At 43.8% G+C, this 13,540-nt stretch overlaps 1 protein-coding gene across 4 annotated transcripts in view; it reads right to left on the bottom strand.

Annotated features, from left to right (window-relative positions):
- DOCK9 (dedicator of cytokinesis 9) overlaps positions 1-12,689 on the bottom strand; it is a 135,871-nt gene extending 123,182 nt beyond the window's left edge. For all 4 annotated transcript variants that reach the window (XM_086771115.1, XM_086771193.1, XM_086771170.1 and 1 more), the window contains exon 1: positions 12,575-12,689. In XM_086771115.1, coding sequence (XP_086627241.1) covers positions 12,575-12,688 — 114 coding nt within the window. In that variant the 5' untranslated portion in view covers position 12,689. The remainder of the gene's footprint in view (positions 1-12,574) is intronic.
- Between the last annotated feature and the right edge of the window lie 851 nt (positions 12,690-13,540).

The raw sequence follows: 13,540 nt of genomic DNA, 5'->3' as shown, positions 1-13,540 counted from the left end.
TCTCCTTCCCGTTGTTCCTAGTTCAGTCAGGAACAAGTTCCAACTTCCCCTCCAGCAGACCATTAGCTGCCAAAATATTATGCTGGAAGTATTGTCCCTTGAACCTTGCCAACAAGACTGTGTACAGCAGGATTTTTTTTTTCCTATTAGAAACATACAAGGAAAAACTTATTGGATCATGCTGTACACTCTGGCTGGGAAGAAATTCATATATAACATTATTGGGCCATCTAAGGCCATAAACAATACCAGGCAAATAACTCCAAGGTGATAACAGCTTGACAAGCAAAAATTCCAAGACAATTTCTGAAGGAAACTAGAATAGCATTCCTCAAATAATTATGATGTGTGTCATCTCTTCATTAACCTGAATGCTTTTTTGAAACACACTGACGTTTCAAGTCCAATGGGAATTTAAAACCCCTCTTGGACTAGCAAATAGTCAGAGTGAAGCCTCCTTGAACATTTTTAAAGGCAAACTACTACTATAATTTTCAGCTAAACCACCTACTAAATCAGATTATATTAGGCTACACAGGTATTAGTGCCAGTGCAAGTGGGTGCAAATATGTCTGGCAGAAAGAGGTCTGGAACACCACTTGTCATTATCACTGTACTAGGACAAGTGAGGAACAGGCTAGATGTGGTGACTTTCAGCTTTGGTTCTGTATTATTCTATTGCCTGGTTGTAGTCACTTACAACCACGCCTACAAACGAGGCTCGAAAGGCATCAAGTGAAGTGCAAGCAGATTCTCTGCCAGCATCAGCACCTCGGTGAAGAACAGTACTTCTGAAACCAAAGGACATAAAGACCATTATGCAACATTAAAGAACAAAGAGCATAAAATAGCATTGGCAATGCCATCAAACTGGAAAATGGATGACTAAATATATTGGGTTTGCTGGTAAGGTTTTGGTAGCCAGGGGGCTACAAGCATGGCTTCTGTGAGAAGCTGCTAGAAGCTTCCCCTATGTCAGACAGAGCCAATGTCTGCCAGCTCCAAGATGGACCTGCCGCTGGCCAAGGCCAAGCCCGTCAGTGACAGTGGTAGCAACTCTGGGATAATGTATTTAAGACCTGGGAAAACAAAAAACTGTGTAACACCAGCTGCAGTCAGAAGAGAGGAGTGAGAATATGTGAGAGAAACAACTCCGCATACACCAAGGTCCGTGAAGAAGGAGGGGGAGAAAGTGCTTCAGGTGCTGGAGTAGAGAGTCCTCTGCAGCCCATGTTGCAGACCATGGTGAGGCAGGCTGTCCCTCTGCAGCCCATGGAAGAGATCCACCTGCAGCCCATGAAGGACCCTAACAAGGATGCCCAAAAGAGGTTGCAGCTCTGTGGAAGCCTACACTGGAGCAGGCTTCCAGGACCTATGGCCTCATGGAGAGAGGAGTCTACGCTGGAGCAGGATTTCTGCCAGAACTTCTGAACCAATGAGGGACCCGCGCTGGAGCAGTCTGTTCCTGAAGGACTGCACCCCGTGGAAGGGATCCATGCTGGAGCAGTTCATGAACAACTGCAGCCCCTGGGAAGGACCTACGTTGGAGAAGTTTGTGGAGGACTGTCTCCAGACTGACCCCAGGCTGGAGGCAAGGGAAGAGTGTGAGGAGTCCTCCCCCTGAGGAGTGGCAGAGACGTGTGATGAACGAACCGCAATCCCCATTCCCATCCCCCTGCACTGCTGGCCAGGAGAAGGTAGAGAATTCGGGAGTAAAGTTGAGCCTAGGAAGAACAGGGGGTGGAGGGAAGGTGTTTATTTCTCATTACCCTACTCTGATTCGATTGGTAATAAATTAAACTAATTTCTCCAAGCCGAGTCAGTTTTGACTGTGACAGTAATTGGTGAGTGATCTCTCCCTGTCCTTATCTCAACCCACAAGCCTTTTGTTATATTTTCTCTCTCCTGTCCAACTGAGGAGGGGAAGTGATAGAGAGGCTTGGTGTCCAACTGGGGTCAACTGACCACACTACCTTTCCATCACCTTAAAACCAAGGCCCCTTTTCTGTATGTCAGCATCTCCATTTGACTTTTGATTTCTTCACAAACCTTCAAAATAAGACAGAGAACTGTCTTACTAGCCTTTGCCTCTCCCACTGAAAACACTCAGCTCTTTCTGTGGAGCTTCTATTTCTCTTATTCATGTATATTTCAGTACTCCCTTCAGCATATGAAAGGCAGCTGTGCCTGGAGTAACCAATAAGGTAGCAAGCTCATATCACTTAAAGTCAAAACACAAGCATTCAAAGGCAGTGGAGAAGAGCATAAACTGGACTTGTAAGCTGAAATCAAACTAAATGTCCACAAATTAATATATTTTAAATTCCAGGCTTCCAAAAGCAACCACATTTCACTTACAATAACACAAAAATTGCAATATATTACATCCTGCGATGATGTAAGTAAATATTTAAACACTTTCTCTACTTAAAATTATGCAAGCATTATCCATTCTGAGTATAACGCATAGTCACTCTCTGTTGGAGGATTAATTTTATAGTACTAAAAACATACATCCCTGTCTTACCTCTGAATTCACCAAATAACTCCTTCCCATTCACGGAGTACTTGGTAGTACTAAAAGCAGTTGAGTCTGCGCCTCAAATTTCCAAACCTAGATTAGTATCCATCAACATGCTATCTCTTTTTAAGTCAATAGCTACACCTGAGTATCAAAAAGCACCCAGAAGTACACAAAGCAGTAGCTAAGGACTATTCATTTACAACGACAGACGTATATTACACGCCTCCCTGTATTCTAGCAGCTCTGGATCAGCATTAGTCCTTCTCAGCTTTGTCATGGCTAAACATAAATCTCTTTTTTTTTTTTTAATAGTTTTGAGGGGTTTTGGAGTTGTTTTTCTTGTTTTGAGTTTGGAGAGTGTTGTGTTTTAAAGCTTATTTTGGTTGCTTGGTTAATGTTAAGTGAGGTCACTTAATAGTCACTGCATGAACAACTATGTTTCTTAGTAGAAGAAACTTCAAAAGGGACTATCTGATTTAAGCTTGTAGGGACTGTAACATTGTTTATATACAAACTCATTCATCCCTGAAAATTTCAAACAAATTTAGAAGAGTGAGGCATCACTTTGAAAAGTGAATACCTTTGTTGATTATAGTGTCCTGTATTTTTTTAATTTCTAGCATTCTTTCCTGGAATTATCACCAGAAGAAACTTTTCAAGAGTGCTACAAAAGCAGTAGGAGAAAAAAGAGCCAGTCTAAATCATGTTTCCTTGATTCACTCAGAATTATTAAGTTGACAAGAAGAGAAGAGAAGGCTCTGGGGAGACCTGATAGCGGCCTTCCAGTACCTCAAGGGGACCTACAAGAAAGATGGGGAGAGGCTGTTTAGTAGGGCCTGTTGTGATAGGACGCAGGGTAATGGTTTTAAAATAGAGGGGGGTAGATTTAGATTAGAAATTAGGAAAAAATTTTTTACAATGCGAGTTATAGAACACTGGAACAGGTTGCCCAGAAAGGTGGTGGAAGCCCAATCCCTGGAAACGTTCAAGGCCAGGCTGGATGAGGCTCTGAGCAACCTGATCTGGTTGGGGATGTCCCTGCTTCTTGTAGGGGGGTTGGACTAGATGACCTTTGAAGGTCCCTTCCAACCCTAACCATTCTATGATTCTATGACATTTCTTCCAGAACTACCAGCATCATCACTATTGTACATAATAAGGTCTACTTTACATTTAACCTTTTCATAGAAATCCTGTGAATCAGATTTTTCAGCCAATGCTCAGTCTCAACTGACTTATTTCTTCCTCCTTGTTGTCTCAAGATAGAAAAATGATCCAGAACTTTCATGTTCTTTTTTTGACACAAGAATTCCAGGGATTGAATAAAAAATTTCCTTCTTAAACTACCTGACATCCTTTCCTTCAGCTGGTGAGCAGAAAGAAATTCTAGCTGGTCCTCTAATGGGAAAGGGCCTTTTTATTCAGAGAGGGCCCCAAACCAAAGCTTGGCCTGGGCCCAGAAGCTTAAAACTAGAATTCAGATAAGGCCTCAATTTCTTCTGACACTACCGAGTACTTCAGTCTGAATCAGCCTGTGATCTGCTTGCTTCCTCAGCACACAGAGCTAAGATTACTTTGTGGTTAAAAAGCAAACACCTTACAGAACAAGTACACAGAAGAGTCCAATTCTAGGCTCCCAAGCACAAGAGAGCCACGGACGCACTGGAGAGAGTCCAGCAGAAAGCCACAAGTATGATGAAGGGTCTGGAGTATCCCTCCTATGAGGAGAGGCTGAAAGAGCTGGGACTGTTCAGCCTGGCTCAGGGGGAACTCCTAAATGTATATAAATACCTGAAGGGAGGGTGCAATGGAGAGGGAGCCAGGCTCTGCTCAGCGGTGCCCAGTGACAGGATCAGAGGCAATGGGCACAACCTGAAACACAGGAGGTTCCCTCTGAACATCAGGAAGCACTTTTTCATTGTGAGGGTGACCGACACTGGCACAGGTTACTCAGAGAGGTTGTGGAGTTACCGTCCTTGGCAATACTCGAAAGCCATCTGGACACAGCCCTGGACAATTGGCTCTGGGTGGCCCAGACTGAGCAGAGGGTTGGACCAAATGACCTCCAGAAGTCCCTTCCAGCCTCAGCCAGCCTGTGATTTTGTGACAGAACCACGGTACCTCTTTGCACCACATCCCTTGGAGAGATCTTTCCTGCTGCTTTTCGTTTTCCATTCTGGATATTCACCAGTAGCACCAAAGCAGCACCACTGTGCTACTCACAGAATGGAGTGGTCAGTTTCACTAGCCTGAGGTGCTGGACACAGGCAGAGTTTTCAACAAAGGCTCCTGATTTCTTCTTTCTAATTTTTCCCTCACTTGAACTGCCTGAGTCTCCAAACCGGGCAGCAATCTCTGGACACAGCAGGAGAATGCAGAAGCCAGTATCTGGATTCCCCATTCCTGCTCTCACATCTGATTCATTGGGCACAGATGAGGAGATGATAAACTGTTCTAACAGACGCAGTAAATTCATCCTTATGCCAACAAAAAATGCCATCCTCCACCTCTGCAATCAGATTAAGATTTTCACTTTCTTAATGTTTCTGCAGCAAAGCTGCTATTTCTCTCAACTGGTCACAATGGGAGTGTAGTAGAAGACAACCTCAGCTATAGATGTTGGACTTCTCCAATCAAACCTTTGTGGTCCAGAATAGTTTTCTTCATAAAATCCGCTTCAGAGCTTCTGCTCAATTTTCTGAAGACCTTTAGACGTCTAATAAACTTTTTTCCAAAGCAGAGTCCATGGTACCAATACAATTCTGGCCCTTGCTTAGTACAAGAAATCTTGCCCATAACGTTAACCAGGTTGGTTTCTAAGGTCTCAAAGACTGTTAGTTTATTGGGGTTTTTAATATTACAGGAAGTCTCTATTCTGAGATAACATATGCTCACTTTCTTTCTCGTGACAAGAACTTTAAGGACCCTTACAGAAAAATAAAAGAGAAAAAAAAAATCCCACAGCTTTTTCATGATGTGTGAAGTACCTACTACTACTTCACAGATTATTACATTTAAGATACTAAGTACATCAGTGCCTCTGGACTAACACAGAATGTAAGCCTCCCTTCACAAATCTATCTGTCCTCTAAATTAAGGTCTAAAATAAGTTACATGGACAGAATTATTGGAGTATCTTCTCATCTTTAAGTATCAGCTATTTAAAAAATATTTCAATGAGAAAGGCATTGTATAATACATGGACTACTTAAGCCTTTTCTGCCTTGCATAATTAACGCTTTTCATGGACACAGACAGGGGGGTGAGGAAGAATTAATTTGTTTTTGCCCTCTTCCAAATGCAGGAGTTTTGCCTTTGGTATCTAAGTGAACTACTTGAGATCATTCAACTTCAAATATAAAAAAACACTCATTAAAGAAGGAAGTTTTGTGTACATTTTTAATATATAGTATTTTTTAATATCACTGCACTAAGTAAGTTCTTCAACTACCATCAGAAATTTCAGGTCTAAATAAGAGCTTCCTGGACACCAGCACTGAAGATGTTATACCTTTTCTTTACCTCCATAAAGAGTCACTGGCACCAAATCACCTCTAACAGTTACAGAAATTCTTAAATAAAAGCAATATAGGCAATACATTTCTCAGGAGAACGCTATCAAGCTTCTTGCTATTTGAAAAATTGAACTCCCTTTATTTGCTTCAATCATTTATCAGTAATTTTTCCTTACTATTTTTAAAGCAAACATGCATTAATTTGGCAGAATCTTAAAGCTACGTGAAAAACACAAATATCTGGTTAAACTGCCAAATTCACAAATTGTTGAGCTTGCATATACATGCATATATCTGATGGTTATCTAATCTCAAGCACACATTACTCACAAGTGACCACTCAGTCCAATAATCATATATGCTTAAAAGTAACTTGAATATCTACACCTATGAAACAGAAAAAAAAAAACAAACAGTTGACATTCAAGGTCTAGTTTTCAAAATTAGTAATTACAGGCCCTTTTGAAACATTTGTGTAGAAGCAGAACACAGCATAACCAGATGACTAAGTGCGATATACAGTTTTAAGTTTAAGAAAAAAAATAATCATGGAGTTGTGAAATTTCCAAGTTTAAATTCAGGTGTAATGAGTTCTACTTCCATTGAGATACAAATATGTAATCCTGATCGAGTATTAAAGAATATGAGTAGGAGGAAGAGAGGAAAGAGGAGGTATGCTGTGATATTCCGTGCTGCATGAGAGCTGTTGCCACCATAGACTGAAAACCAGCATCACCCTATATCTGACATTTGCTGTATTAGAATCATAGAATGGTTTGCGTTGGAAAGGACCTTCAAAGGTCATCTAGTCCAACCCCCCTGCAAGGAACAAGGACATCCCCAAGCAGATCAGGTTGCTCAGAGCCTCATCCAGCCTGGCCTTGAATGTTTCCAGGGATGGGGCATCCACCACCTCTCTGGGCAACCTGTTCCAGTGTTCCATCACCTTCAGTGTAAAAAAATTTTTCCTAATATCTCATCTAAATCTACCTCCCTCTATTTTAAAACCATTACCCCTCGTCCTGTCACAACAGACTCTGCTGAAGAGTTTCTCCCCAACTTTCTTGTAGGCCCCCTTGAGGTGCTGGAAGACCGCTATAAGGTCTCCCCTGAGCCTCCTCTTCTCCAGGCTGAACAGCCCCAACTCTCTCAGCCTTTCCTCATAGGAGAGGTGCTCCAGCCCTCTGATCATCTTTGTGGCCCTCCTCTGGACCCTCTTCAACTATTAGAAACAACTATTTCTAAAGCACCTAATCCTATATTTTAAACATAACTATCCTTATCTAGTGGGATAGAAGAAGTTTCAGAAAATAACAAAGAAATAAGGTGCAGCTAACAAGAATGATCTAATGTTGTTGAATGGTTAAATGTGGTTTTGTTCACACAGAAATTCAGCTGTCCTCCCCTCTCCTTTCTGAACAAGAAGCTTACTGACATTTAAAATTCAAATAAGTTTAATGGTACTTATTAATAGAAGCATTAATACTATAGTCCAGCCTCTGAATCTTCACAACCACAGAAATGTCTATCACATCCAGCAAGTCTTATTAGCAGTATCAGACTTGCCAGAAATAACACATAGTTTTCTTAGTAGTATTTTGTATCCAATCAAAAAAGTTCTTATATGCACTTTGGTAAAATAAAATTATCACCTTTATCAAAAATATCATCTTCTCTGCCAGTTTTTATTTCCTTTAGGAAGGTAAGTGGTACACACAATAAACTAAAGTAACTTCTTCAGAGTTGAGTATCAGGTTTTTTTCCCCAAGTAAATACAAAGCTCAACAGTTCAGAGAGTGAATGAATAAGTGACACCATTCACACAAAGTTCCTCCAAGATGAGATGTGTTAAGATTTTAAAGGAAAAATCATTGCTGGAAATGAACATAATCCTGAGTGTCATTTCTCATCTCCCTGCTTTCACTCATCCATTCATAACAATATGCTTCTTCCAAATTCCTTACATATACAATTTCACATTCCATTTACAGAAAGTTCAAGTTTTATCCATGTTTCCAGCTTTTCTGTACCCACCAGCTCTAAAAGATCCCAGTCCTCCCTTATCCCTTCAGCATTACATACCACTTTTGAATTCCTACTTTCCTAAAGCAACCCATCAACTATCTCTTTCTACATAAGCACTGCAACTGAAATCTCACAGTCAATGAGCTTCCAAATACTCCACTCATGGTATACAGAGAAGTCACTTTGCAGAAAAACAAGCACTCTGTGCACAGGGCATATGGAAGGATACATGAATCAGAAAGGAAAAAAAAAAAAACAAAAACAAAACAAAAAACCCACTATGTAATCCTTCCAGTAACTGTATTATTGGAAAAACACTACGTTAAAAACAGTGTAATAATACAACATAGAGTGCGTCTATCCATCTTGTTTTATGGAACTGAGATTCACAGAAAGCAGAGGTCAGGATTGGAAAGATAAAGTTGACATCATGTTAAAATCAAGAATAAGTCTTCTTTAAGAAAAAAAAAGAACAAACATCAGTGAGTTTGAGGTCAAAGACTTGTTAGGAGATCCAAGCATTGTCTTTATGACACATTGATTTTCCTCTACATCTGAAAAGCTGAATTTCTGCAAGAGTTTTAGAACTCAAGAGCTCTACCAGCTACCTGAAGTTAACATATAAAGCCCAAGACTGTATTAAGATACGATGGTTTCAGCCTTCAAATACTCAAACCTATTCTATACGTCCAAATAAAAAAGTAGAACTGCACAGAACAATCCGGGAATCACTCAGATTTCATCCTATTTTCCCGTATCTCAAGTTTCTTTTGTAGAATGTTAATTTCAGCATAGGGGAAACAATTTTTCCTACATAATTTGATATATGAAAACATTTTCATGATCTGCATATTTTATAAGGGCATTTTAATGACAGCTAAGCAAAAGCAGACCAAATCCGGTATGCCAAACGTTCTCTTAACTGGTTATTATTGTTAGGTGTCAGCTTAATTTAACATAGGGTAGAACGCATTGTTTTGTCACTGAGATAATTTATCATTAACATATCACTCAACAGGATATCACACACCCCTCCTGAAGTCCTACTGATCTGTATGCAACATGCTTTCGGTAACCCATCACCACTTAAAGAGACCACTTCCAATTACGCGTAATACCAAAACTGCATTGAAAACTGCTCTTGGTAAGACTGTTGGTTTAAGAAACAGACTTGTCATCCCCATAGTCTTCCTCCCCAGGCATAAATGTATTTGGGCGGCCAGAGGCATCGCATTAAGTCATATGGCTAGTCTGAAGTCAAAACAACATCAACAACGCACAAGACAATATTCAGCAAGGATGCTACTGACAAACAGAAAACAGTAAAAACTGTAATCAAAATATATTTTATGTGCCTTGTACCACAGTGAAAAGCTGACTGCCAAATAAGAAGTTTTCAGTTCAGCCAACCAAACTGCACTTGTTGGTTCAGCAAATTAAATCTAACAGAAAGAACATACGAGATGTCAAATGCTGACAAGATAGCTTGCTTCATTCTATGATGAAAACTAGCTTGGCTAACCACATCTGCTCAATGTTTCTTTACTACTCAGTCAAGCTATTTAGTCTGTCAGTTCACTGGAAATCTCTGACTTTTCATTCCAATGAAGAGCAATCTGAAAATTTAAGATACACCATGCTATCCTACTGACGTGCTGTTTTCAGTCCTTTTTCATCAGTATGGTCCTAAGAACATTTATAAAGCAGAAAAGACATGCATATTTTAGAAATGTGATCTAATAAACCTCATTTAAATATGGGAAATGGTTTGGTTTTTTTAAAGTCTAGCAATACATTGTTGATGGTAAAAATGGATGGAACTGTTAAACAGTAGCCACAACAAGAAGTTAGAAAATATATACAACCTCAGAGGTATTACTAGTTCACTTTCATCTGCTACTGCAAGTAACGAGTGGATGATTTGCATCACGGCTCAGTACATTCTGCTGCAGAGGTGTACAGTCAGAAGCAATATTTGGTTGTACATATCTGGACAGATCACTCACCAAGAACTGCTAGTTTGAATTCATTCTTTCCTGTCTCCAGGTTCTACACTGCAAGCCCAGCCAAGGAGAAACAGCTTCAGTATTTTTTCAGTATTGGAAAACTTCAGTGTTTGTTCATGAGCAAGTAATGACAGTAAGATCACATAAGTTACCAATGCTGAATGATGTTTTAAGCAAGACATTTTGCTGACAATCCAGTTCAAAAAAAATCCTGGCGTGGTGCTCTATCAAAGAGCTTTGAGACACAGCTTAGGAAAGAAAGTGGGTCTTTTCTTTAAAGCCACAGATCAGAAAAGAGTATTCCACAACCACTGTAATACTGGTAAGAATCCTATGTTCACCAGGTTAGCCTAAGAGATTTTTCAGATAATAAAGCCCAGAAGTTCCAACAGGTAAGAAACAAGACAACCTGTCAAACTTGTAGAAGCATTTTTAAAAGTCTTTTACAGCATTTTTTTTTAAAAAAAAAAAAAAGTACAATTTCATTCCAAATATCACAATGTTCAACAAAAAGAGTTACAGTACATTCAAAGGAGAAGAAAAGGTAAGGTAAAGGTAAATCTGCAATCACTAGCCTTTTATTCATGATTAAACAGTGTGTGAGCAGGAACACAGGAGTTCAGTGATAAAAGGAACAGCATTTATGACAGTGGGCAAGACAACAGCAGAGGCAAAATATGGCTCAAACAGGAAGGTGAACTTCAGCACAAGACTGTATAGGAGAGAAACGGGGATTTTGCTGCAGGCATCAAGCTAACAGGAAAGGGTCACAAACCTGACGTGAAGATTATGTTGCCAAGAATGGTAATTCACTATGTTTGCTTTCTAAAATAGTGATGGAAGACCTCATCCAGAGTATGATTGAGCCAGTACACCAGTTCACACCATCACTTCTTTCACCTCCTTAAAATTATGCAGAACATGCTGTTGTGGCAAGAATATCTGGAATGTTAGTGCATACCATCCTATTTGATCAACCTAAATGAATTAAAGAATCAGATACATATTTTCCAACTCATCTCAATGACAGCAGTCATAAGTGAACTAAGAAAAAAAAAACAAAACAAAACAAAAAACCAAAACAACAACACTCTTGGAGGGGGAAGGGCAGAGTGGCCCATTACTGCAGAAGAAACAGTTGTGTCATGAAAATACCTATATCTCAAAAATATTTTAAAATATAAAGATATCCTTCTACCACTCTTCCCAGAAAAGACTTGATCCCTAGAGAAGTGTTAACGCATACTGGATGTTCATTACATGTATATGTGGTAGTGTCTTCTGGAAAGCTGTCAGTATTCAGGTGGAGCCTGAACTATGCATATTAGGTCTTCTATTATATATTCTGCGACCCACAGTTAAATTCAGAGTAATTTAATTTTAGAGGTACGGTTTTATTAAAGAAAGGTATCTATCTTTGAATTACACAGCATTTGTTACTCTCACACAGCTATGAGAAGACAAACAGCGTTCTGACAAGCAGTTTAAAAAAGTTAGATAAGACCATACTTAGCATTAGCAGGAGTGAAAAACAAATGACAGATCACCTTCCAGTATCAGCAACCCTAACACCAAAAACTCTCTACTTACACAAAGTTAAGTGCTTACTAAAACATTGCCCTTGGAGATAACAAAACCACATGGAAAACAAATGCATACCATGAATAAGAGCCCAAAGAGAGAAGCTCTGAAAAATCTTGCTGAGGCAGTTTAAGATGTCATCACCTGGGTACAGCGAAGCCAAAAACCATACCTCTCTCTCGTGATCCCAGTCGCCCTCAGTTCACCATCTAACACCTCTGCACAAATTGACTTTCAGCAGTTTAAATTAAGCTAACGTGCCCAATTATGAACCAGCAAGAACAACTACCGTGTGCTAGCACAGTGCAGACAGTAGCAACAAACAACATATTCAAACATTCCTGCTACGCTTGCCAGCGCTCATCTTTCATTCTGAACGATACGCACAAGGGAAAAAAAAAAAAAAAAAAAAGTGTTTGAGTTGTAAAGCGTGCAGACAGTAGTAAGGTGAAAAGCGACTTCTGCACCCCTGTTTTCACAAACAAACCTCGGAAAAATAATGCCGAGCGCCAGCTGCACCCGCTCTACAGGTGGAGGAGAAAGGAGGCAGGCAGGCTCCTCCACCTGGCCGCAGGCCGGTGGCAGTGAGGCCGCTGCCGCCCGGAGAGCTCCTCCCGGGGCGCGTCCCGCCGAGTGGAAGTTGGCAGCGGAGCGGGCGGGAGCGCCCGACCGTGCCCGCCGGCCGCCGCATCCCACGGCGCCCTCCCGCAGCTCCCGCCTGCGGCTCCCGCCCGCAGCAGCCTCCGGGGGAGCCGAGGAGCCGCAAGCCCGGCACGGAGCCGCGCCGCTCCCCCCCCCCCGCCGCCGTGACAGCCCGGGAAGGATCAACGGGCCCGCCTCCTCCTCCGCGGCCACCGCCCGCCCCCCCCCGCTCCCGCAGCCCTGAGAGGCCCCGGCGGAGGGCTCCCCCCGCCCGCACTCACCAGGAGGACGGAGCCGCGCACCACCTCGGAGACGCTCTGCCGCAGCTCGGCCGCCGTCCCGGGCTTGCTCAGCGCCCGCGTGAACTTCCGAGTCTCCGGGGCCACCAGAGCCATGGCCGTCTCCGCGTTCCTCCGGCCCGGGCCGCCCGCTGCCCTCACGGCGCGGCCGCCGGGCGGCCCCTCACGCCGGGGGTGGGGGGGGGGGCTGTTGAGAGGCGGGCAGGGGGCGAGCCGGGCCGGCGGGTGCCGCAGCCGGCGCCGCTCCCAGCAGGTGGCCCCTCCCTCGCGGAGCCGGCGGGCGCCGCGCTCCCACCTCCAAACACCGCCGCGCGCCGCCCGGCTCGGGGGCGGGAAAGGGGGGGGGGGCGGGGGGGGGAGCGGAGCGCCGCCGCCGAGGCCGATTGGCGCGGCCGGGAGCGGGGCGAAAGGGGCGTGGCGGGGCGGGGCCGCGCGCGCGCGCGGGGGGCACGCCGAGGCCCCGCCCCCACCTGTGCCAGCCGCGCCTCTCCGATTGGGCGTTCGGTTACCTGCCCGGCTGCGGCTCCTCACCCTCATTGGCTTAGCGCGCGGCCGATGCCAAGGTGAGGGGCGGGGTCAGTTGGAGACGGAAGTTCCCGCCCATGGCGGGCAGGCCCCGCCCTCCACGGGGCGGGGTCTGCTGAGCGGCCGTGGCGGCCGCTGGTGCCCGGTTTAGAGGGGGGGGGGGGGGTCGCTCCCCGGTTCGCGGCGGTGAGCGCGGCTCTGTCTGGCCCCGAGCAAACGGAGTCGGTGGCAAAGCGCGGCTGGAGCGGCGGGTGCAGCCCGGAGATAAATCCCGCCGCAAGCGGCGCGGGCCGCAGTGCCCTGCCCTGCCCGCCCCGGCTCTGCGCCAGCGGCCTCTGCCCCCGCCGGTGTAGGCACCGGCGCACGTACCGGGGCCTGTGTAGGCACCGGCGATGTAGGGAGAGAGCCCGAAATCAGCGAGGT

The sequence above is a fragment of the Chlamydotis macqueenii genome, chromosome 1 (assembly GCF_036417535.1).
Source record: "Chlamydotis macqueenii isolate bChlMac1 chromosome 1, bChlMac1.mat, whole genome shotgun sequence".
Classification (NCBI taxonomy): domain Eukaryota; kingdom Metazoa; phylum Chordata; class Aves; order Otidiformes; family Otididae; genus Chlamydotis; species Chlamydotis macqueenii.
Note: the sequence above shows the minus strand (reverse complement) of the source record. Positions and strands in the feature narration are given on the sequence as shown.